Genomic DNA, 20,685 nt, shown 5'->3' with positions numbered 1-20,685 from the left:
TAATAAATTTGGTCATTTGTAATATCATTTACATAACTCTATTTCAGTCTTTGTTACTACTACAAAGTGATTTATTTAACCACCCCCTTTCATGTATTTGTTAACTTTATTATTTACTAATTCAAATATCACTGCAGTGAAAATAATCTTTGTAATGTATATCTGTGCGATTGTGGCTCTGTAATTGTGGGCAAATTCCTGAAAGTAGACTTACAGGGTCAAAGGCCAGTATGTGTTTTAAATTTGAATGACTACTGCCAAAATTAACCTCTAAACTGGTTGCTCCAATTTTTACAGTCCTAGTAACAAGGACTTAGACAGGCCACAGCTGGAGATTCCAGAACAGTATTATTATTATCCTAACGTGTGTTGAGCATGCTGTGTGTATGCCTCTCCCAGAGGTCAGTTTACTTGTATTAACTAATTAAATCCTCACAATGACTCTACAAGGTAGGCAACCATTTTACAGATAAGGAAAGTAAAGCTGAGTCACACTGAGAGGCTACTTATCTTGCCTAGCTATGAGTCACTCTAAGTAGTGAGTGGCTGAGGATTCAAATGCATATCTGTGGATGGTGATAGTAAAAGTGGAACACAGTCATCTTGAACTGCTAGGGAGATGATAATGAAGTGAGAGACAGCTCTGGGATATAGATGTGAATGTTACCTCAGAGAGGGTGCAAACCAGAAAATAGTAAAATTTGTTCCTAGGGGAAAGCACAAGTTAGAAAAATAAATGCATTTTTATGCATTTAAAAAGGATAGGGGTGGAGCTCTTAGAGGTTTTTTTTTTTTACCAGCCAGTGGCCAAAGATTTGGAATGAAAAACGTGACAGGTGGAAATGAAACAAGGTAGAAAGAATATGTATTTCTTTACCTTCTATATGAGTTGGTTGATTAAAGCCTGATTAGAAAAAAAGTCAATGTTTTTGAAGGTCAATTGTACTGTACACATTCCCTTTTCTAGAAAAGGGGTTTTTGCTTTGTTCTGTTGGGTTTTTTTCAGAATTTGAGATAATGAAAGCAAAGTAGATAACCAAAAATAGAGGTTAAAAACTGTAGTCAGTATGAAAGCAAAGAGTCAAAGTGTCCACCCTGCAGGAAATTTTGTTTTGTTTTCTTCCTCCAATTACCTTGTAAAGGAAGTACTGTTGAAAGTTAAGGGTTTTATGCTGAATGAACAAAACAGCAGTAGACTCACAGACATTGAGAAGTGACTGGTGATTACCTTGGGGTAGGGGCTGGGATAGGGTGGGGAGGGAAGGGAGATAAAGGGATACAAAAATTCTTAACCATAATATAAATTGGTCACAGGGATGGTAGTACAGCATGGAGAATATAGCCAATGATTCTGTAACATCTTTCTATGATGACAGATAGTAACTGCACTGGTGGGGGTGAGGATTTAATAGTTAAGTAACTGTTAAACCACTGTTGAACTGTTGGGGTTTTTTTTTGTTGTTGTATATTTGAAACCAATATAAGATTGTATATCAGTAGTACTTCAATAAAAAAGAAAGTTAAGTGTTTTATAATTAAGTCACTGAACAACATACATTTTTTTTAAATTACTGATTTTAGAAATTGGGCCCTCAAACTAAGAACATACTGTATTTTCTGTGACATCTCACTATTTAGTTATATAGAATCTTGGAGTTTGTAGGGACTTCAGAAAGAGTCTGGTCTCACCCTCTTATTTTAGAGAGAAGGAAAATGAGGTCCAGGGATTCAAACTTACCAAGGAATGCTGGTTGAGCAAACCAAAAAGTAAGTTCTGGAATGTCATCTTTAGATGCCCACTCTGGTCATTTTCCATTATACCATGTCTCTGAAAATAAGTTCTGTTTGCAGTCCTAAGAAACAATAATCATTAGAGAATTTGATAACATAAAATGTTTATGTCAATTCATTTCTACTTATCTAATAAACATTCTGAAGACATAGAAACTTAAATGCTTATAACACTTTCAAGAGCAATCAAAAGTAGGTTTTAAGAAATACCCAGTCTGTAGGTCGAATAACAAGAGCATTTAATGTGATTGCTAAAATATGTATTCCCATAGGGCAGCTTCTCTACATGTCATTCCCACAAACTGTTTTAAAAGGAGAAAAAGGAACTTTTTAAAAGAATAAAACCTGTATTCTTGCTTATTAGAGAAAAAACAGCTAATGGAAATCAGTGAGGATGGTAGCCAAAAGTAAGGTTAGATGTTATGATTTAGGGAGGGGATTTGTTTATAATTCCAGTTTCTAGAACTGCTCAGTGCTATCAGCTCATCTTTAGGAGCTCTTGGGAAATCACCATGAAGATGGCCTTTAGACTGAGCTTGATAACAGAACAGGAACACAGGTCAGGAAGAAGCCTGAGTGCAGTCCATACGCACACACGTGAAGACAGATAAGGCATTGGTGGAGGGTCAGAAGAGTTCCACAGAAAGAGTCTAGAGAGGGGTCAGAGGTAACCTGGGTAAGACAGCAGGTCTTAGAATAGTATTCAGAAATGTTGAATGTAGCAAAAATAGCAATAAGGGCTTAGGGAAAGGTGAACTCATTTTTGGCCATTAACCATGTCTGACTTTCTTTGAGTGAAGTGGTCAGGAGTAAAAGGCCAGCCTTGGGTGATTTATCTGAAGTATAATCTTAGGAAAGAGGTTGCCCTGATTCTTTCCCACTGCCTCTGTTTTTTCAGCATGATACCCTTTGGCAACTCACCTGTCTTCTCTTTGCCTTTGTTTCCTCTTCAGTAAAATGAATATAATAACAGCACCTACTCAGAGGATAAATTAAATAAAGACACAGTGCTTCAAATTTGTGACACATAATAAGCCATATGTGTGGTGGAGGCTGTTGCTTCCATTACAACTGATACTATTTATATGATCTTGTATATTTTTCCACTTGTTTCTCCAGAACAAATAGAAAGCACTGAGACAGGTGGTTCAAAGCATAGTTAATACATGTTAGAGACTGGTAGTCCATAGGACTCCATTGCCTTCCAGGAATATTACATGCATTACATTTGCATCAGACTTCTTAAGGGAGAGTCTCTCCATGGCATGTCCCCATTTCCAGTGCTCTTTAGGGGATCCACAGAGAACAATTGCATCCATCTCCTCCTGGCCTGTACCTCTTGCATAACTACAGACTCTGCTAGGCACACGAAGTAGAGGAGAGACTTGATTCACAGATGCAAGTTTCACTTGGCTACCGCAGCACACAGCTGTATGGAAGGACCAGGGTTACAGAGTTCTCCAGGGGAAACTGGAGATCTGTTGCCAAAATGGAGAGTTCTGGAGCTCATCCTCCAGCAATATAGTGATAACACTTAGTACTTTTACAAGAAGGTTTCACATATGTTGGCTCATTTGATTTTCTCAGCACTGAGACATGTGAAATAAAAATGAAGCTTTCTTCCCCTTATTTTGACTACGGTATCTAGGTCTACTCTTAATCTGTTCACATTAAAGGATTTCCAAAGTGTAAAGAGTTCTTGCTATAAACTAATCTTCAGTTTCTAAAATGGTCTCTATTCTGTAACCGTGACTATTAAGCATACAACAGACAGGCTCCCATGGGACTCTGAACATGGGACGTGATTTGTTGTAGTTTCAAAAATTCGCCGTAGTCTGAGGGACTAGAAAGATCTGGCAACTTCTGTTTCATTTTATACATTCAGGCATTACTGAATATCATTGTGGGTTTTGGCTTGCTGAATACATTAGTAACAGTAGGGTTTTGATAACTTTAATACTCCATTTTAACTACCATTGTAGCTATTTTATTAACATGTTAAGTAATAATAAAGGGCTGTTCTAAAAACTCATCAGATTTCCTAAGCTTTTAAAAATCATGTAAGTGTAATCCAGTCCCACTTCAAAGCTGCTGCTGTAGCCTTTGTCCCCAACATCTGGCTTGTTCAGTCTCCAGATGAAATTCATGCAACTGCCTGAGTTCAGATATCAATTACTGCCAGCTTTTAAGGCACTGAAAGCAATAGTTACTTTGTCCCTCTTTTATGACTACTTAAAGAATAGAATAGTTTTGGAATTATGTTTCTTTATTTCACCCCAGTAGACCTGTCTAGAAAGATTTTCTCAGAGCAAGTGTTACTGTTTTCTCTTTTTGAAGTAAGGTATAGGACCGAAATTAAAAGCCCCACCTTGAAACAGCTATGCCAAGGACTGGGATTCTGGCACCAGTAAATAGGGAACAGCTACTTGTACCTGGCCCAGCATCTTCTCCAAGGTGGGCAAAGGATATCGATCAGACTAAGGTAATCTCTGAATGTGAAGCTAGAGAATAGCTGAATTTTCCTCTTCACGTATGATTACACAAATGACTAGCCACATAGATTTGCAAACATGCATTGAAATCCCCAATCCCGGTGCCATCTTCTTACAGGCCTGATGCTCAGATGGAGCAGAGGCCACGGCTAGCTGCTTTTTTTTTTGGAGGTGTGGGTTCAGGCTGGTATAGATCTCACATCCACAGAAGCGCTGGGGGCTCTGTGCTGGCTTCAAGTCACCCTGTGGGTAAGATCCAAGACTGGCTGGAGTGGTTTGGGAGTGGGTTTCTGAATTCCATGGGTCTCAGTACTCTTCACCTCAGATGTGTTAAGTCTTGTCAGACTCACAAGCCGTCACGGTGTGAGGGCCAGCCTGGGATAATGTGTGTCCATTTTACTACCTCCCACCCAATGCCAGGCTGTATTCTACCTTCTCACCTGAAGCTCTACTTAGTTTTGGTCACATCGAATGAAACCCTTCTTCAAAATTTTTGCTGTCTGCTGGAATATGAATAAACTAACTGAAAAAGTCTATTAACAACTGGCCAAATTCTGTGGTCATTTTTTAAGACAACTTTCCCTCTCTTGTGGATTTCATCCAGATGTATAATCCAGCAATACTGTCCTCAGTGTGATATAGGACCTAGAGATCCTTTGTCCGTGAAGGGAACACAGTGCCCTTACTAATGTTACTGTGCCTGTAAAGGAAACCAGCGTCACGCCATGGTGCAGCTGCATTCCCATTTAAATTCCCCATTGATCTGTGATTCAGAAAATGTCCCCCTTGTCACCCCTAACTGGCTTCAGCACTCTCTATGGACATTGGATCGGGAGGTCCACCCTAGTCAAGTGAACAGTCTGATGATTTAAGGTCAATCTTTCAAGACAGGTATCTTCTCTGTGCCTTCTAATGGTTTGTATGGGCTACCTGCTAGATGCTGTGGAAGTCAAATGTGCTTATGATGTTGTGTTTTTATGTCTGGTGGTATATTACTTTTTTTCTTCCTCTTTAGGACCAAGAAGAAAACAAGGGAGCAACAAGTTGGCCTGAATTCTACATTGATCAGCTCAATTCCATGGCTGCTGTACGTATACTTTCCATTCTGTGACACACGTTTAAAATGCAAGTTTAGTACAAAGCACAAAGTTGCACAATAAATTGGGTAAGAACTACCCAGCATCATCATCTTCCCAAACTCCTTTCCAGACTCCCAACGTTGGGGTTAAAAGAGGGCAGCAGTGGTCCTTGGCAAAATGATTTTTTCCAGTATGTTTAACATAAAATCAGCACACACTAAAATATAAGTGAGTTTAATGTTGTAAGAGGAAATGTAATCTTAAGTCTGGCTTATGTTCAACTTTAACTTGCAATTGCTCTTAGCAATCATTTGGAGCTTTGCTATTCTTAAAGTTAATACCATTTAAAAATGATAGAATGAAACTGTTCCTTCACTGTTTTCCTCCCATTCCTTTTTTTACTGAGGACATGCTTAGTACTGGGTTTTGATTTTGCATGGCACCAAGATACCCTTTTACTCATATAAACAACAAAAGGAGTCCATGCAATAAATGGTTCAATGAAAAGGCATAATAATAACACTGAGATGTCCTTGAGAAATCTTTGGTTCAGTAATTGCTTAAAATGCTTTCATAATGTCTAAAATATGTGCTTTGAGCACCTGGATATTTCTATGATGTCAGTATTCAGAGCAACTTGAGGGGCACGCACCTATTGATCCCAAATAAATTTGCACTAGAAAACGTCATCAACCTTTGAGCCTTAGCAACTTAAATCTTTCACGTGTTGGTAAAAATTGGAGGTTACCCATAGTGGAACAGTCATTCACACTCATGATTTTAAGAGTCAGTCTGTTAGATTCAACTTGAGTTTATAATATCCAAACTTCCATGATCCTTTTCTCTACCTCTTTCTTATCCTGCCTTCCCCAGAGTGTTTATGGGGAAATAGTTTATTATACTTCAAGGAAACTTTTTAGATTCTCTAATGTTTTGCTGCTATGGCAAAAGTTAACTGACTAGAATATATAAATCATTCACACTTTTGCTAGACTTTCAGAGGCCTTGACTTTGAGTAACTTCTTCTTTTCTAGCATTTTCCTTTTAGATGCTTCTTCTGCTGTCAAACAGTGAATAATAAACAGCCTGGTAAATGTGAACAGGGTTGTATAAATTATAGAAGAAACTGCATAAGCTTTTGCCCTGAGGGTTCCCAGTCTAAAAGCACAGCAGAAAAGAAGAGAAAATAACCACCAAATCCTCCTTATGCAAACCCTTGTATACAATGACAATGTTGAGAAAAGGGTGATTTCAGCATTTGTAGGAATATATTAGCAGAGTGTGAGGCTTGTGATGACCATCAGGGATTTTCTGTGCATCTGCCTAAGCAATAATAATTTAGAGCCATTTACATTTCCTGCATGTAAAAGCTATTTTCTGAATTCTTTCTCCTGGCTTTAGGGAGACAAAAGAGTGGTCGGGAAGGCTGCCTTTCTTTCTAATTAAGTCAGCGTTGATGGAACAAGGGAAGCTGCTTCTCTGCTAATGAATTCACTTCTATAAATGGAATACTAAATACTGTGGGTTTTTCCTTTCTTCACGTTTTGGGGCAGTTAGGTTAATTTGTCCTTTAGTGACTTAATCCATGCCTCGTCCAGTGTTGACCTGCCTCATTTCCTGCTCCAGAATGTCTGTGATGTGCCAGCATGGGGCATGTCTTCTGGAGCCTCCTTTCTCTTTCAGCCAACTCCTTGGACGACCCTTTGTGACATTCATGAGTCATTTACATTTTAATTATATATGCTTCCTAATCCAAAGTCCTTTCCAAGAATATCTCAAGGCTATTCACTTGCCAGTCACTTTACTGTTCTTTATGTACTAAACATGTAACAGAGCTTTCTGATGATGTTCCTGTTAAGGACGAGCCAGCATCTTCCCAGGGTTAAACGGAAAAGGGATTAACAGTTCATGAGGTAATGAGGCCTCTGAATTCCTGCATATAAAGGAACAAGGAGGCCTGATGAGACTACAGCCCTCTGCTGAGTTTGCTGTTTTTCTCACCATATTTGTTGTCACCACCTCCTCCCATAGTTCTGGCTAATCTCTCTTATAACTGTACTGCAGAATTCCCGGCAACACTGCAGAAATCTTGAAGCATTGTCCCTGTGGACTAGAAAGACGTATAGTCCCTCCAAATCCTTTCATGGCCTGGCAGCTCGACTCCGTGGCTGTTTGTGTAGGGAATCATTGAAGGGGCATGTGTCCACATTGTCATCATCCATTGTCCTCAACATCAATAGCAACTGCTGCTACTGAGTGTGCATCACATGACAGGCAGTGTGACAGGCACTTCACATGTTTAAAATCCTTGCAAGCACCCTGTGTTGTAAGGGCTGTTTCTAGATAAGGAGCCTGATACTCAGAGAAAGGTCACTCTGCCCAAGGTCATCTAATAAGGAAGTGGTGGGGCTGGCATTGAAACCAGTCAGTCTAAGCTCAAAGACTCCTTTGCACTTTGCCTCTCACCAACTCAGTTTTTAAAACCCTTTGGCAAGTAAAAGAGGCTTAGTAATCCCAGCTCACCCCCATCTCCCAACTTTTCTAAGGTGGGGCAGGCATCTGCTTCCTTTAATGCCTCAAGAGTCTGATAAACAGTCCAGGATGAGAGCTGCAGCCCTCACTGGCCTGTGAAGCCGTTTGTGGAACAAGTTTAGTTACTTTCTGTAAGCTTCCTAACAAGAGTGCTTTGTTCTTTAAAGGACCCCTGAGTGATCTGTTGACTTTTAAAGAGTGAAAAACAGTATAATAAAAAAGTACAGCCCAACAGGTTTGAGAAGGCCCTGGGTTTTCTTTGTATGTGGCTTCTCCATGCACTCTCAAGGAGAAAGGATATGAGGTGAAGTTCAGGGTGCTCAGCAGCCTGGCTTACTGATTTCACACCAAGGAAATGTTTTAGAGAGGAGCTTCATTCCAGACTCTCAGCAAGAAGGATTTCTGTGCCTAGTTCTTGCATCGCTCTCAGACCTGTGTGTTCCAACATTACACCTTAGTAGCTTTGACCAAGAGATCCTCTACCATTGCCCACTTCTCACATGGCAGGGATTCGGTGCATGTGCAGGGGACCCAGAAAGCTGCCACAGGCCTGTCCTGTGTATGCCAAGCTGCATTCTGGGTGTTTGGCATAGTCGCAGTCTTCAGAAATATAGGCATATCCCCCTTTTCTACACAAAGTTGCAAATTAAGCCTTCTCCCTAAATGTGGAGCTTGAAAACTTTAAACTTTATATAAATTATTTTAATTTGAAAAGTCACATTAGAATATCATTGCCATTTATATACTGTCAGTTTTCTCAATACAATAAACACAACCTTAGATTCAAATCGAATTGTATCACTGACAGAAAACAGCATATTATCTTCTGTTTTGAAGGTAGGTAATGGTTCTTACATTGGAAAAGGAGATTCCAATTTAATTTTCTTGACTTTTCATAAATCTCCCAACTCTACTAGGGGAAGACTTAATATAATCTGCCTTTGTTCAAATGTTCCACTCTCTCCCAGATTGTTAAAAGGACACATAAATACATCTTCATTTAGTATTAGTGAACTGCAATGAGAAATGTGTGTAGTCCTTATCTGGGGATAGTTTTCTGTGATTAAGCTTAGGAATAAGGAGTGATATTCATAAAAGGCTTGATTCTGAGCTGCAGATCTGAACTGACTGCCTAAGAGTCTAACAGAGTTCAGCTGTGCCATAGGAGATTAAACATACCTGGCTGGATTTGTGCTGAATCTTCCAGGGGATGAATCCCAGAGCCATGAAGAAATTCATTGGCTATTTCTACATACACATCCTTTGGTGACAGCTGTCTAGGCTCATCAACAGCAAGAGGACAGCTTTAGAAGAAAAAATAACAAGTCTTAAAAAACAAGACTTTAATAATTTTTATTTCCATAAATAAAATTCATGATTTTATAAGTATGGTGTATGGCAATTCCTATTGCCATAAATGATATATTTGTTTGCTCTGGTCTTTCCCTTCCTGCTTGTGAAGGCAAATTTAGGCATTAGTTAACATTTAGTTAGTTAATGCTTATACCTCAATTTGAAAAAATGAAGTGAAGTCATCCTTTGGTGATTTATAGTCCTGAAAGAAAGATAGAGATTGGATCATTGAGACACATGGATAAGAGCCAAACTGTTTCTCCCCCCAGTACCACAGTCTGTTTTCCAGCCATGCATTTTATCAGAATTCGTAACAGATAAAAAGAGTGAGACTAAACAAGCACGTGTTCTGAATGGAATGAAGGCAAGGGTCCAGTGCTTCAGTGGGTGAAGGCCCCTGGAGCCGTTAAGACTTGGGGATACTTTTAATATAACTAGGTGATGAAGGGATGAAAGAAATGGAAAAGACCTTTTAACAAGTTTGTAAGCCTTACTGGCATTCCTGACTTTTTATCAGCTGAGATCTGCTTCCTTAGAACCTTCTTCAAAGCATGGCCCACAGGCCTGCACTTCAGCATTGCAGGAAACTAGTCAGAAATACAGCACCTTAGGCTTCCCCCCAGACATACCACATCAGAACCTGTGGGTGTGCAAGATCCTCAGGTGAATTGAATCCACAGTAAAGTCTGAGAGGCACTGCTCTGGCAGGTCCCGGGTAGGGAGAGTGTGTACACACACACACAAACACACACACACACATGTAACAAAAGTGTAAATGATTACACTTCTCACCTGAAGAATGGGAGAGAGTATGAGAAGATTGCTGCCCATCTCTGTTTATAGAGTGATAATGATATTAACTTTAATTGCCAGAATGTTGTACTTAGCTAGAGGTCCAATCCTCTTTCTATCAAATAGAAATGGTAATATCTTCTTCAGAGTTAAACAAGAGTTATACACAAATATTTAGACAATTTAATCTCTACTAAGACTTCTAAACATTTCCTTAGAGCTTTATGTAAAATTTAAAAGAACTAACTTACAGGTAATGAATTTGTAGAATTCTTTGTGCTACTGTGTGGTCTGTAGTAAACCTTGATCATAGATTTCTTGGTTGTTTATTTGTATTAAAACAGTAGTATGCAATATGTGGGCTTTTCTTGCTTGTACTGTAATTCAAATGTAGAATTTGAAGAAATAACTTCAGTTTTCTTTGCATAGAGAAAATCTCTGTTGGCGTTAGAGAAGGAAGAGGAAGAAGAGAGAAGTAAAACTATAGAGAGTTTGAAGACAGCACTGAGGACAAAGCCAATGAGGTACTTTTTCCTGGGTAATGCGTCCTACTTGTCTCTGTTCTTTTTCTTTTTCTTCTTCTCTTTCCACGCATCTTTTCTTCCTTCATTTCTTCTTTTTTTCTTCAATAACCAACTTTTAAGAAGTCTTCAATTAAAAGTATGCAGTTGAACCATAGAAGAAATATTTGAACCATTGACCATTCAATAAATTGATTTTATTCAATTAAAAGATATGCAAACAGCCATTAAGATGGCTAAAATAAAAAAAGACAGCTAAGAAGTGTTAGTGAGGATATGGAGAAATTGTAACTCTCATTCATTGCTGGTGGGAATGTAAAATGGTGCAGCCGCTATAGAGAACAGCTGGGCAGCTCTTCAGAATGTTAAACATAGGGACCATATGACCCAGCAGTTCTACTCTTCAATATAGAGGAAAGGAAAATGAAAATGTGTCTCCCAGAAAACTTGTGTGTGACTGTTTCTATCAGCGTTATTCATAATAGCCAAAAAGCAGAAATTACCCAAATTCAATCAATTGATGAATGGATAAATAAAATGTGATATATCTACACAATGGACTATTATTCAGCCATAAAAAGGAATGCAGTACTGATAAGTGCTATAACATGGATGAACCTTGAAAATATTTATGCAAAGTGAAAGAAGCCAGATGCAAAGGACCACATATTATATGATTCCATTGATATGAAAATCTGGAAGAGGCCATCTATAGAGACAGAAAGACTAGTAGTGGTCTGAGGTTGGGGTGAGGGAAGAATTGTCTTTTAGGGGTGATTAAATTGTTCTAAAATCAGACAGAATGCATAACTCTGTGAATGTATTAAAATCATTGAATTGTGCATTTAAAAGTATGAAGTTTATGGCATGTACATCATATCTCAATGAAACTGTCATTTTAAAAAAGGTGGGTGATCAGCTTCCACTGTGTGCCTCTCTCACCTTCATTTTCCATCAGTGCCTCTAACGGTTGATGGGATACTGGGGTGCTTATAGGCACATGGCATTGCATTGGTGCTGTGAACAAATAAGTACTGCACCAACTGGCTTAACCAGCTTGGCTGTACCTGGGTTATGTAGTTGGATAAAATCAATGGAAATAAAGATTCTCTTCCTTTATTTGACTATAAAATGTTAAATAAAAAAATCTACTGATTCATCAAAAATCTATGCAGTTGTATGACATAGGTTTTCTAGCCTATCATAATCAGATTGATGTTTCCCTTTGTGTGTGTCCTACATTCTTAGATGTTAACAAATATCTAAGATAAATATCTAAGGATATCCAAAGCTAAGTAAGTTTGTAAGTTTATGGAGTACTCAGATAAACAGGTTCTGTTACTTCTGAAGTTTTCAAAAGCTTAACATGCAGATGTGCATTGTGAATTATTTTCATTGATTGACTTTGCAGTAAATAACTGCTATAAATATCAATAAAATTACTGTACAGTAATAAGGAATTGCTTTTATTTGTTTTATATATTGGGATTCCATGTAATATGTCATACAAAAGGAGTATGTTGCTACAAAACCTTGGGGATGTAGATTATCATTTATTTGACAAACGAATGTCCTTGGGTTTAAGGGTGCCCTTTAACTTTCATTGATACAGGGCCTGTCTGGGTCAGTGGTCAGCACATAAAAGTCCATGGGAGTTGGATGCTACAATAATACAGGATCGGCAAATGATGTTAACCTGAGACAAATAATTCTGATTGTCTTCTCATTCCTGATTTTCTGTGGTTCTATGAACTATTAATTCGTTCTTTGTTGTCCATTGAGATCTGTTTACCTCAAATGAAGATTTTTTTTTACACTTCTGGTTGGACCTGTCCTTTGGGTCTGTGCCAAGGAAGAGACTTGGAATTAAGAAGACTCCATCAGTGTAAGCCTTTGTTACTTTAGGAACTATGTCTTCTCCCTTCTCGCTGTCTTCCATCTACAAGCTTTTCCTTTCAGAGTGATTACAAAATTCCAAAGGGACTTGAGTCTGATATATTTTAACTTCTTTGTGACAGGTTTGTAACCAGATTCATCGACTTGGATGGCCTGTCATGTATTCTCAACTTTCTAAAGACCATGGACTATGAGACCTCAGAGTCTCGAATACATACCTCTCTCATTGGGTGTATAAAGGCGCTGATGAACAACTCTCAAGGCCGGGCTCACGTCCTGGCTCATTCTGAGAGTATTAATGTAATTGCTCAGAGTCTGAGCACAGAGAACATTAAAACCAAGGTGGCTGTGCTGGAAATCTTGGGCGCCGTGTGCCTGGTTCCCGGGGGCCACAGGAAGGTCCTGCAGGCCATGCTGCACTACCAGAAGTATGCCAGTGAAAGGACCCGCTTTCAGGTGGGTGCGCTCCCTCGTGGCTTCGTGATCGCCTGTTCTGACAGGCGCCTTCCTGGCCCTGCAGAGGGAGCATGACTTTCATAGAGTTCCTTGTGGTGATTACTCACACCATGACTTTGAGCGTTTCCTTCCTCTCTTAGGAGAAGAGGAATATACTTGCTGTAGTTGATCAATATGGGATTTTGGATATACTGAACTTGAAAATGTAGCCCTGCTTCCTACACGTTATATAGCACACATCTTTGGAATCCATTATATGGGATGCTCCCTGAAAATTTTATAGGTTGCCATTCTTGATTTAGGATCGATATAAAGAATGAGATTATGTCACCATATTTATACTCAAATATGAAAAGCAGCCAGAGTTAATGAAGCATGGTCTTTTGTACTTTGTATATATACATGTATATATGAACATATGTGATATAAGAATTTTTAAAGCAGAGTTTTAGAACTAATCTTAAGGGGAAGAGATGACTTTCTGTGTATCATATAATCCTGACTAAATAACAAGATGTAAAGAATTCTAAGTATTAAAAAATTAATAAAATGAGTATAAGGTCAGTAATGATTCAGTCCTTTGTTTTTGTATTTATCCTTGGTAGACATTAATTAATGACTTGGATAAAAGCACAGGGCGGTATCGAGATGAAGTGAGTCTCAAGACAGCCATCATGTCCTTTATCAATGCAGTGCTAAGCCAAGGAGCAGGAGTGGTAAGAACCTTCTATACTGTGATTCAAGGTGTACACTACTAAAGAAGAATTTTAAAAATGATTGACTATGTAGTCTAAAAGGCATAAACATGTGTTTTATCACCCTCTTACTTTCAGGAAAGTTTGGACTTCAGACTCCATCTTCGTTATGAATTTCTGATGTTAGGAATTCAACCTGTAATAGATAAATTAAGGGAACATGAAAATTCAACATTAGATAGGTAAGTTAGACTATTATGATCTGAGATCATCATGCTTTTTCCGTATGTGAGTGCCAGCCTATGTACTACTGGTGACCTGTCTTTAACATAAGGAGCTTGCACCAGCATGTTAGTTCAGTTAATGATGTTTCTCTGGTAAGGCTTTCTCAGTGGAAAAAGCACCACGTTGTGTAGAGAACCTAGTATGCATTTTGGCATTAGACCTGAATCCATATTCTTGTTCTGCCTCCTGCTTGCTATGTGTTCTGGCCAAGTTATTCAATTTTTCTGAACCTTCCTGTTTTTATACATGTGAGAAATAGTGGTATTAGTGGTGGTGGTGACAGCAATGGCTGTCTCATGTTACGAAAATTGACTCTAATCATGGAATCACTTGGAATCATTTGGCACTTTTGATAACTATTATGTGAAAGTTAATTTCCACCTTCCTGTTCATTGGCTCTTGTTTGCAATAATTTTACTATTTCTAAGATCTCCTACTAGCTCTCAGATCTTTCCTTCTGCCACTGTTCCCTCTCATTCATATACTCCAGCAGGCTCTTCTTGATATTCTGTGAACACCTTATATCCTTCTGCCTCAGGGCCTTTGCATTTGCACTTCCTCGGCATTAAAAGATCTTCCTACAGATAGTAGGGGTGCACAATAAATACTTGAAGGAATAAGTGAATGGCATGAGCATTTCTTTTGTGATCTCTAATTCATTGGTCAGTCAAGAGTAGGTATATGGACTTGTTTTCCCAGAAAGGGAGTCTGTGAGCAGAGTCTGGACTTGAGTATTTTTAGATATGATAAACATTTATCAATTTTCTACTATATGCTAGGCAACTTAAGTGTTTAAGTTGGTCTCTTATTGTGCTCTCATTTCAGTGAGATAAAGTCTTTTTTTCCCTAGAATAGAGTAAGTAAAGGCATTCAGATGTTGTCTTATGTCTTTTAGAGGTATCTGAAATTTTAGGAAAAGCCTTGGTATTAGTGTCCTGATTCCAATGTGCCTGTGTTTATTTAGGATGTTCTACTTTAATAGCTTCTTTTTAATTGTCTTTCAGGCATTTAGATTTTTTTGAAATGCTCCGAAATGAAGACGAACTAGAATTTGCCAAAAGGTTTGAACTGGTATGTATGCTTACATTTATTCTGATTTGATTCATTAGCTTTTGGAATTGCCCTGGTGTAACCAGTGTGGTATGGCTGACATGGACCAGTGTAACCAAAGAGTGAAATCACACTCCTGTTTTGCTACCTGAGTGGCAAGATTAGCTTCTGTTTGCCTTGGATTTGCTTGCCTTGCATTGCAGGAATTCAGGATATTGGATGTTTGACTTAGATTTCTTTTTCATTTGAAATAGGTTCACATAGACACAAAAAGTGCAACTCAGATGTTTGAACTGACCAGGAAGAGGCTGACCCATAGTGAAGCTTACCCTCACTTCATGTCCATCCTGCACCACTGCCTCCAGATGCCTTGTGAGTGTGCCTCACTTATGTGTTTTTGAATGTTTGGACATCATCCCAAGGGCAGTGGCTTCTGAACAACAGTGTTTAGGTTGGGTGCACACTAGGGATTCCAAATCTTCGTTTATTGACAGCCCAGTGTGTCTACACACAGCTTAGGGTATTGTGACATTCTCGAAATGTTCTAAATTACTTTAATTTTAGAAATAAAAATATGCCTTACAACACATTTAGAAAGGGGTAGAAAGGACCTCCAAACAAATAAATAATTACCACATATCAGAATTCCAGAAACTCTGGGAAGTGTTGGTACAGATATTATAAATATCTCTCTAGTTCTGTGGCTCTGGTGGGTGACCAGTGTTGAAAAATATTTGTCCTAGTTTATAAGCAACTGCAATATTTTTCCACCATTCTTCTCTCTTTTAGACAAGAGAAGTGGCAACACTGTTCAGTACTGGCTACTACTAGATAGAATTATACAGCAAATAGTTATCCAAAATGACAAAGGACAGGACCCTGACTCCACACCTTTGGAAAACTTTAATATTAAGAATGTCGTGCGAATGTAAGTTTCTTCTTATTTTGCTGTGAGATAAGAGTGACAATGTAAGACATTTATTTTATCCTATTTGAAAATAGCAACTGGGATAATTGACATGTTCTAGAGGTCAAATATGAGTCCCTGTATATACACACCTGTAATATATCTAAGTAACATCTGGGTTTAAATGGATTTCAAGTATGCTGAGGATTTTTTCTGCAGTAAACTAATTTGTGTACCTAGAGAGCATGGATTTTTAGCAGTTGACCTTTTATGTGTTTTGTAATGAATGCTCCTCTAACTATTATACAGGTTGGTTAATGAAAATGAAGTTAAGCAGTGGAAAGAACAAGCAGAAAAAATGAGAAAAGGTAAATGAGGAGGCCTCGACAAGAGAAGAAGCTGTGTTACTGGTATTTGCATGTAATAGAAATTGATTGGCACTGGTCCTTCTTTCTGACTTTAGTGCATCAAACAGCCTTCCTTTTTCTATGACTTAAGGGCATTTTGCACTGGTTTTTCTTGGATTTTCTTGAAACTATTTTAGATGTCAGGTTGATTCCCAAAGAATTTATACTTTTATTGTACTCATGTGCATTTTTTTGCAAAGCCTGTAGCATTTGTTGTTCTGTATTCATTAATTCAAATTTCTTAACTACCAATCATCCCAACATCTCCCCTACCCAATAACTGTTCTTCAAATCTCATTAGATTTTAAGAAAACTTAATAAGGAACACCAGAGAGTACCCAGAATTTTAAGGGAAACACCGGCCACTTGGTATCAGCAGCCCAGTTCTGTACATGACTTTAATGTGGCACCAGTTATAAAAAGAGATATCACGCAGAAAACCACTGACCACTGTAGATATATATGTCATGAAACATTAACAGGCCAGCTATTGGTGAGTATTTTAATATATCTTTGATATTAACACTCAGCATCAAATGGCAGGAGTGTCATTTATGTACATCACTATGCCAGCCACTCACAGAATGAATATAACTACCCCTTACCCCCTGTCCCTGCTTCAAAACTGTCCCCTTTGTGAAAACAATCATATTCCGGGCCACTACTCTTTCACTGTGTTGGTTAACTGGCTTCCTTTTCCTTGTCCAAGTTATTTCGTCACAGCCAGTGAAATACAATAGCACTCATCCCGATATTCAGTATGTTGAAAAGAAGGTCCAAGAGTTGCCAAAACATTTCCTTCCTCTCATCACATTTGTCCTTTTTCCATTGAGCAGAAAAAGCAATTTTGAGATGTGTCTCTGAAGAAGTCAGGGAAGCATCCACAGAGTGGTAGAAGTGGGTTGATGGTTATCTTAACTCAAAGGCTGATAAAATCCAAGGATTAGTGGCTTGAAAAGTTCTCTGCAAGCTCTGGTTTTGAAGAACTCAGAGGAGAGAAAGTAAGAGACTGAACAACCAGGAATTAAATGTTACCAAATTCAGAAATAGAGACCAATTCTGTGTAGCTCTGCTCCAGTGGTTTATATCTCCAGTGGATTTATTGATATAAAAAGAATATAAATTGGGGCCAAGTATTTGAAATAATAATCTGCAGCCTAAAAGTTCTCTTTTCCAAAGCTCATCACTCCTGTGACTACTAGAGTCAGCAGGCACACTGGCAAATGTAAACAAGCATTATGCTAAATTGAGTGCCTTGTTTCATTATAGCAGGACTGGAGAAGTCAGTAAAACTATAGCTGAGAGCTAATATTTTTCTCTCCATGTTATGGTGATTCTCATTCTCAGCCAGTACTACTGCTCTTTAAGACATTAAATGCTGAGATGGTAACATCTGCTTTCACAAGTTTTAGGAATTGTTTGCTAGAAGCATAGAAACCTTCAAGGCCAGGTAGCCTTCTGAGGGAGAATGGGAGAAATGACAAACGTGGGCCAGTAGTGCATTTCCTCACAGAGCAAGACCCTCCCTTTGAGCCCTCTGCTAGTGAGATGCAAGCCTGCAAACCTAGCTAATAAACAATGGGCTTCTCTGGTTCTCATGGCTTATTTATGTAAAGAGGTCCTTTTAATATTAATTTTACCCAGTGTGGCTAAAGGGTCATTTCTATGACAGGATTCTGAATTAAATACCAAATAGGTGCTATTCTCCTACACAGATAGTTGCTCACACTTGTGTTCCATCTCTAGAACTGAGACTCAGGGGTCTCTTCTTCAGTCTTTTACAAAATATGGTTAATAAAGTTGTGCGTCTGAAGCTCCTTCCAAGTATAGACACCATTTTGCTGCCGTTGGTGAAGGAGAGGAATAATACTTACCTAGTAAAGATCCTCACAGTCACCCTCAGTCGGTTTTCTGTTTAGAGGAAATGTCTCAGCTCGAAGAGTCCCCTATTTTCATGTCCAATTATTTCCTGTGTAGAGCACAACGAGTTACAGCAGAAACTGGAGAAGAAAGAGCGAGAATGTGATGCCAAGACCCAAGAGAAGGAAGAGATGATGCAGACCTTAAACAAAATGAAAGAGAAGCTCGAAAAGGAGACGACTGAGCATAAGCAAGTCAAGCAGCAGGTGGCAGACCTCACGGCGCAGCTCCACGAGCTCAGCAGGGTGAGCAGCCGCCTGAAGCCTCGCTTGTGTGGGGACCCCTCTGCCTTGAGCAGACAGCTTCTGGTGGGGAATGACACCCGAAATGCCTTGTGGCTCATCAGAGGTTCTCAGCCTTGCCGCCCCTGCTACCCTGTAGGTCAGGCAGCAGAGGCGGCTTGCAGGTATGCATTTGAAAGACAGATCCTCTAACAAGCAAGGGAAGTCACGTAAACTTCTTAAAACTGACTTTATGGAAACCAAACTGTACGAATGTACAAGAAGTGAGTGATGTGTGAACTCTTTGCAAACCAACACTAGAGTGTCAAATCCAATGGGCCAACTCAACAAAGTCCATGAGGACCCTAACACGTCCTTTTGACTTACTGCTCCTTTAAACCCACACTCTCAAAAGTGTGAGTTTCTCTGTAACATCCACTTTAGGCAAAGTTGCTGACTCTCAAAATCATCCATTGCATTTACTTCTTCCATTGATCTTCTCTTTTCTTATTTTTATCTTTTTAGAGGGCCGTCTGTGCTTCAGTCCCAGGTGGACCCTCGCCTGGAGCCCCAGGGGGGCCCTTCCCTTCCTCTGCACCAGGGTCTTTCCTTCCTCCCCCACCGCCCCCGCCTCTCCCAGGTGGTTTGCTTCCTCCTCCACCACCTCCCCTCCCTCCAGGCGGCCCTCCCCCTCCGCCAGGGCCTCCTCCCTTAGGGGGTGTCATGCCACCTCCTGGTGCTCCGCTGGGTCTGGCACTGAAGAAGAAAAACATTCCTCAGCCCACAAATGCCCTGAAATCCTTCAACTGGTCTAAGCTGCCTGAGGTAAGCCATTTGTTGTAATTTTCCCTCTAATGGATACATTAGGAGCTCACTGTGTTATCACCAAAAGGGAGACAGCCCTAGTGTTAAATGATTTCATTTTCTAGGATGGACTTGGGGTTTTCACTAGCTCAGATATGTAAGTGATAAAGCTTCTGAAATAAATGACATGTTTGAAGCCAGCTCTCTCTGAGCATCTGGTAGAATGAAAAATTAGGAATAGTAACACTTTTTGAAAATAACCATGTCTGTTCTTCTTGTATGTAAGTGTAAACCCTAGTGCTTATTAACTTGATGTTTGCAGAACAAACTGGAAGGAACAATATGGACTGAAATTGATGACACGAAAGTCTTCAAAATTTTAGATCTTGAAGACCTGGAAAGAACTTTCTCTGCCTACCAAAGACAGCAGGTAACAGCATGTGCCATCCAGATGCAACAAAATTAAAACATCATGTCCTTCTGCGTGATCCATGGATCATCTGCCCTAACCATGATATGATAAGCATCTTAGTTCTAGGCTCTTCCTTCTACCCTGATATGCTCCTGCAAAGCAGCATGGATTGTATGTGTATGTGTGTGAACACATTGAAGGTATATAAACTCCTTGTTAAGTAGCTTCATAGCCAGGTGTGTGTCCAAGACCTTGTCACTATGTGTAGAAGGAGTTCTGTGTGTTTTTATCACTTGTGCTTAGTCAAATCAATCACCAGGAGAAAATATTAGTAGGAGAGTTACCTAACTTGTATTGTCACCTCATAGTGTTTCTGAAGCCATTTTAGTTTATTTATCTGACTCTTTAAAAATATGTATCACATGGTTATTATCAGAAGTGGACTTCTTGAAATAGATAGCACCTTTTGAAGTATGGAAGTTGGTAAGTGACCATTATTTGGCAGCTAGCTAGAACCTAGAGAGAAGTTTTTACTGCATCTCATGAACATGGTAGACTCAGAAGTGGGGCTGGGAAGGCAGAGCACTAGTGTGGGGGTGGTAACAATACTAATAGGATCAGAGAAGTTTCTGAAAAGTGAGCAAACCTTTGTGATAGTAGCAAAAACATACAGTTTGGTGCTTACTGGCTATCCACATCATTGTGGCCAAGTAGTCAACATCATGTCATAAGGCCTGGTCCCATCTGTGTGGCACCTCTCACTCCTGGGGAGAGCATCTTAGCACCTCCTGAGGGTGGGTGGGTTAGAGACAGAGTTTGAGAACAAGTTAAAGGTGGAGTGGGGTCCCAAAGAATCAGTCAGAACAGGGAAGGGAAAAATTGAGTGTGGAGTGTGAAAAGAGAGAATCTGGAGAATGATGGAGAGAAATGATGAGGGGAGAAAGCACATCTTAACAGGAACACACGGATGCCTGGCCACATCTGCACAGGGCTCTCCTCTGGCTCTGCTGGGAGGCCCTTAACTCCCACATGAGTCACGCCTGGGGTGGAGCATCCTCAGATAAGCAGCAGA

The 20,685-nt window shown here is 39.4% G+C and overlaps 1 protein-coding gene across 8 annotated transcripts in view; it reads left to right on the top strand.

Moving 5' to 3' along the window:
* The window catches only part of DAAM1 (dishevelled associated activator of morphogenesis 1), a 192,367-nt gene that overhangs the window by 134,126 nt on the left and 37,556 nt on the right, over positions 1-20,685 (top strand). For all 8 annotated transcript variants that reach the window (XM_036919117.2, XM_036919114.2, XM_036919123.2 and 5 more), the window contains 12 exons: positions 5,299-5,370; positions 10,469-10,563; positions 12,579-12,912; positions 13,518-13,628; positions 13,746-13,849; positions 14,897-14,963; positions 15,197-15,314; positions 15,732-15,870; positions 16,159-16,217; positions 18,234-18,421; positions 18,923-19,222; positions 19,524-19,631. In XM_036919117.2, the coding sequence (XP_036775012.2) occupies positions 5,299-5,370; positions 10,469-10,563; positions 12,579-12,912; positions 13,518-13,628; positions 13,746-13,849; positions 14,897-14,963; positions 15,197-15,314; positions 15,732-15,870; positions 16,159-16,217; positions 18,234-18,421; positions 18,923-19,222; positions 19,524-19,631 (1,695 nt within the window). The remainder of the gene's footprint in view (positions 1-5,298; positions 5,371-10,468; positions 10,564-12,578; positions 12,913-13,517; positions 13,629-13,745; positions 13,850-14,896; positions 14,964-15,196; positions 15,315-15,731; positions 15,871-16,158; positions 16,218-18,233; positions 18,422-18,922; positions 19,223-19,523; positions 19,632-20,685) is intronic.

The sequence above is a fragment of the Manis pentadactyla genome, chromosome 11 (genome assembly GCF_030020395.1).
Source record: "Manis pentadactyla isolate mManPen7 chromosome 11, mManPen7.hap1, whole genome shotgun sequence".
NCBI classification, from domain to species: Eukaryota; Metazoa; Chordata; class Mammalia; order Pholidota; family Manidae; genus Manis; species Manis pentadactyla.
This window is presented reverse-complemented; position numbering and strand designations above follow the sequence as displayed.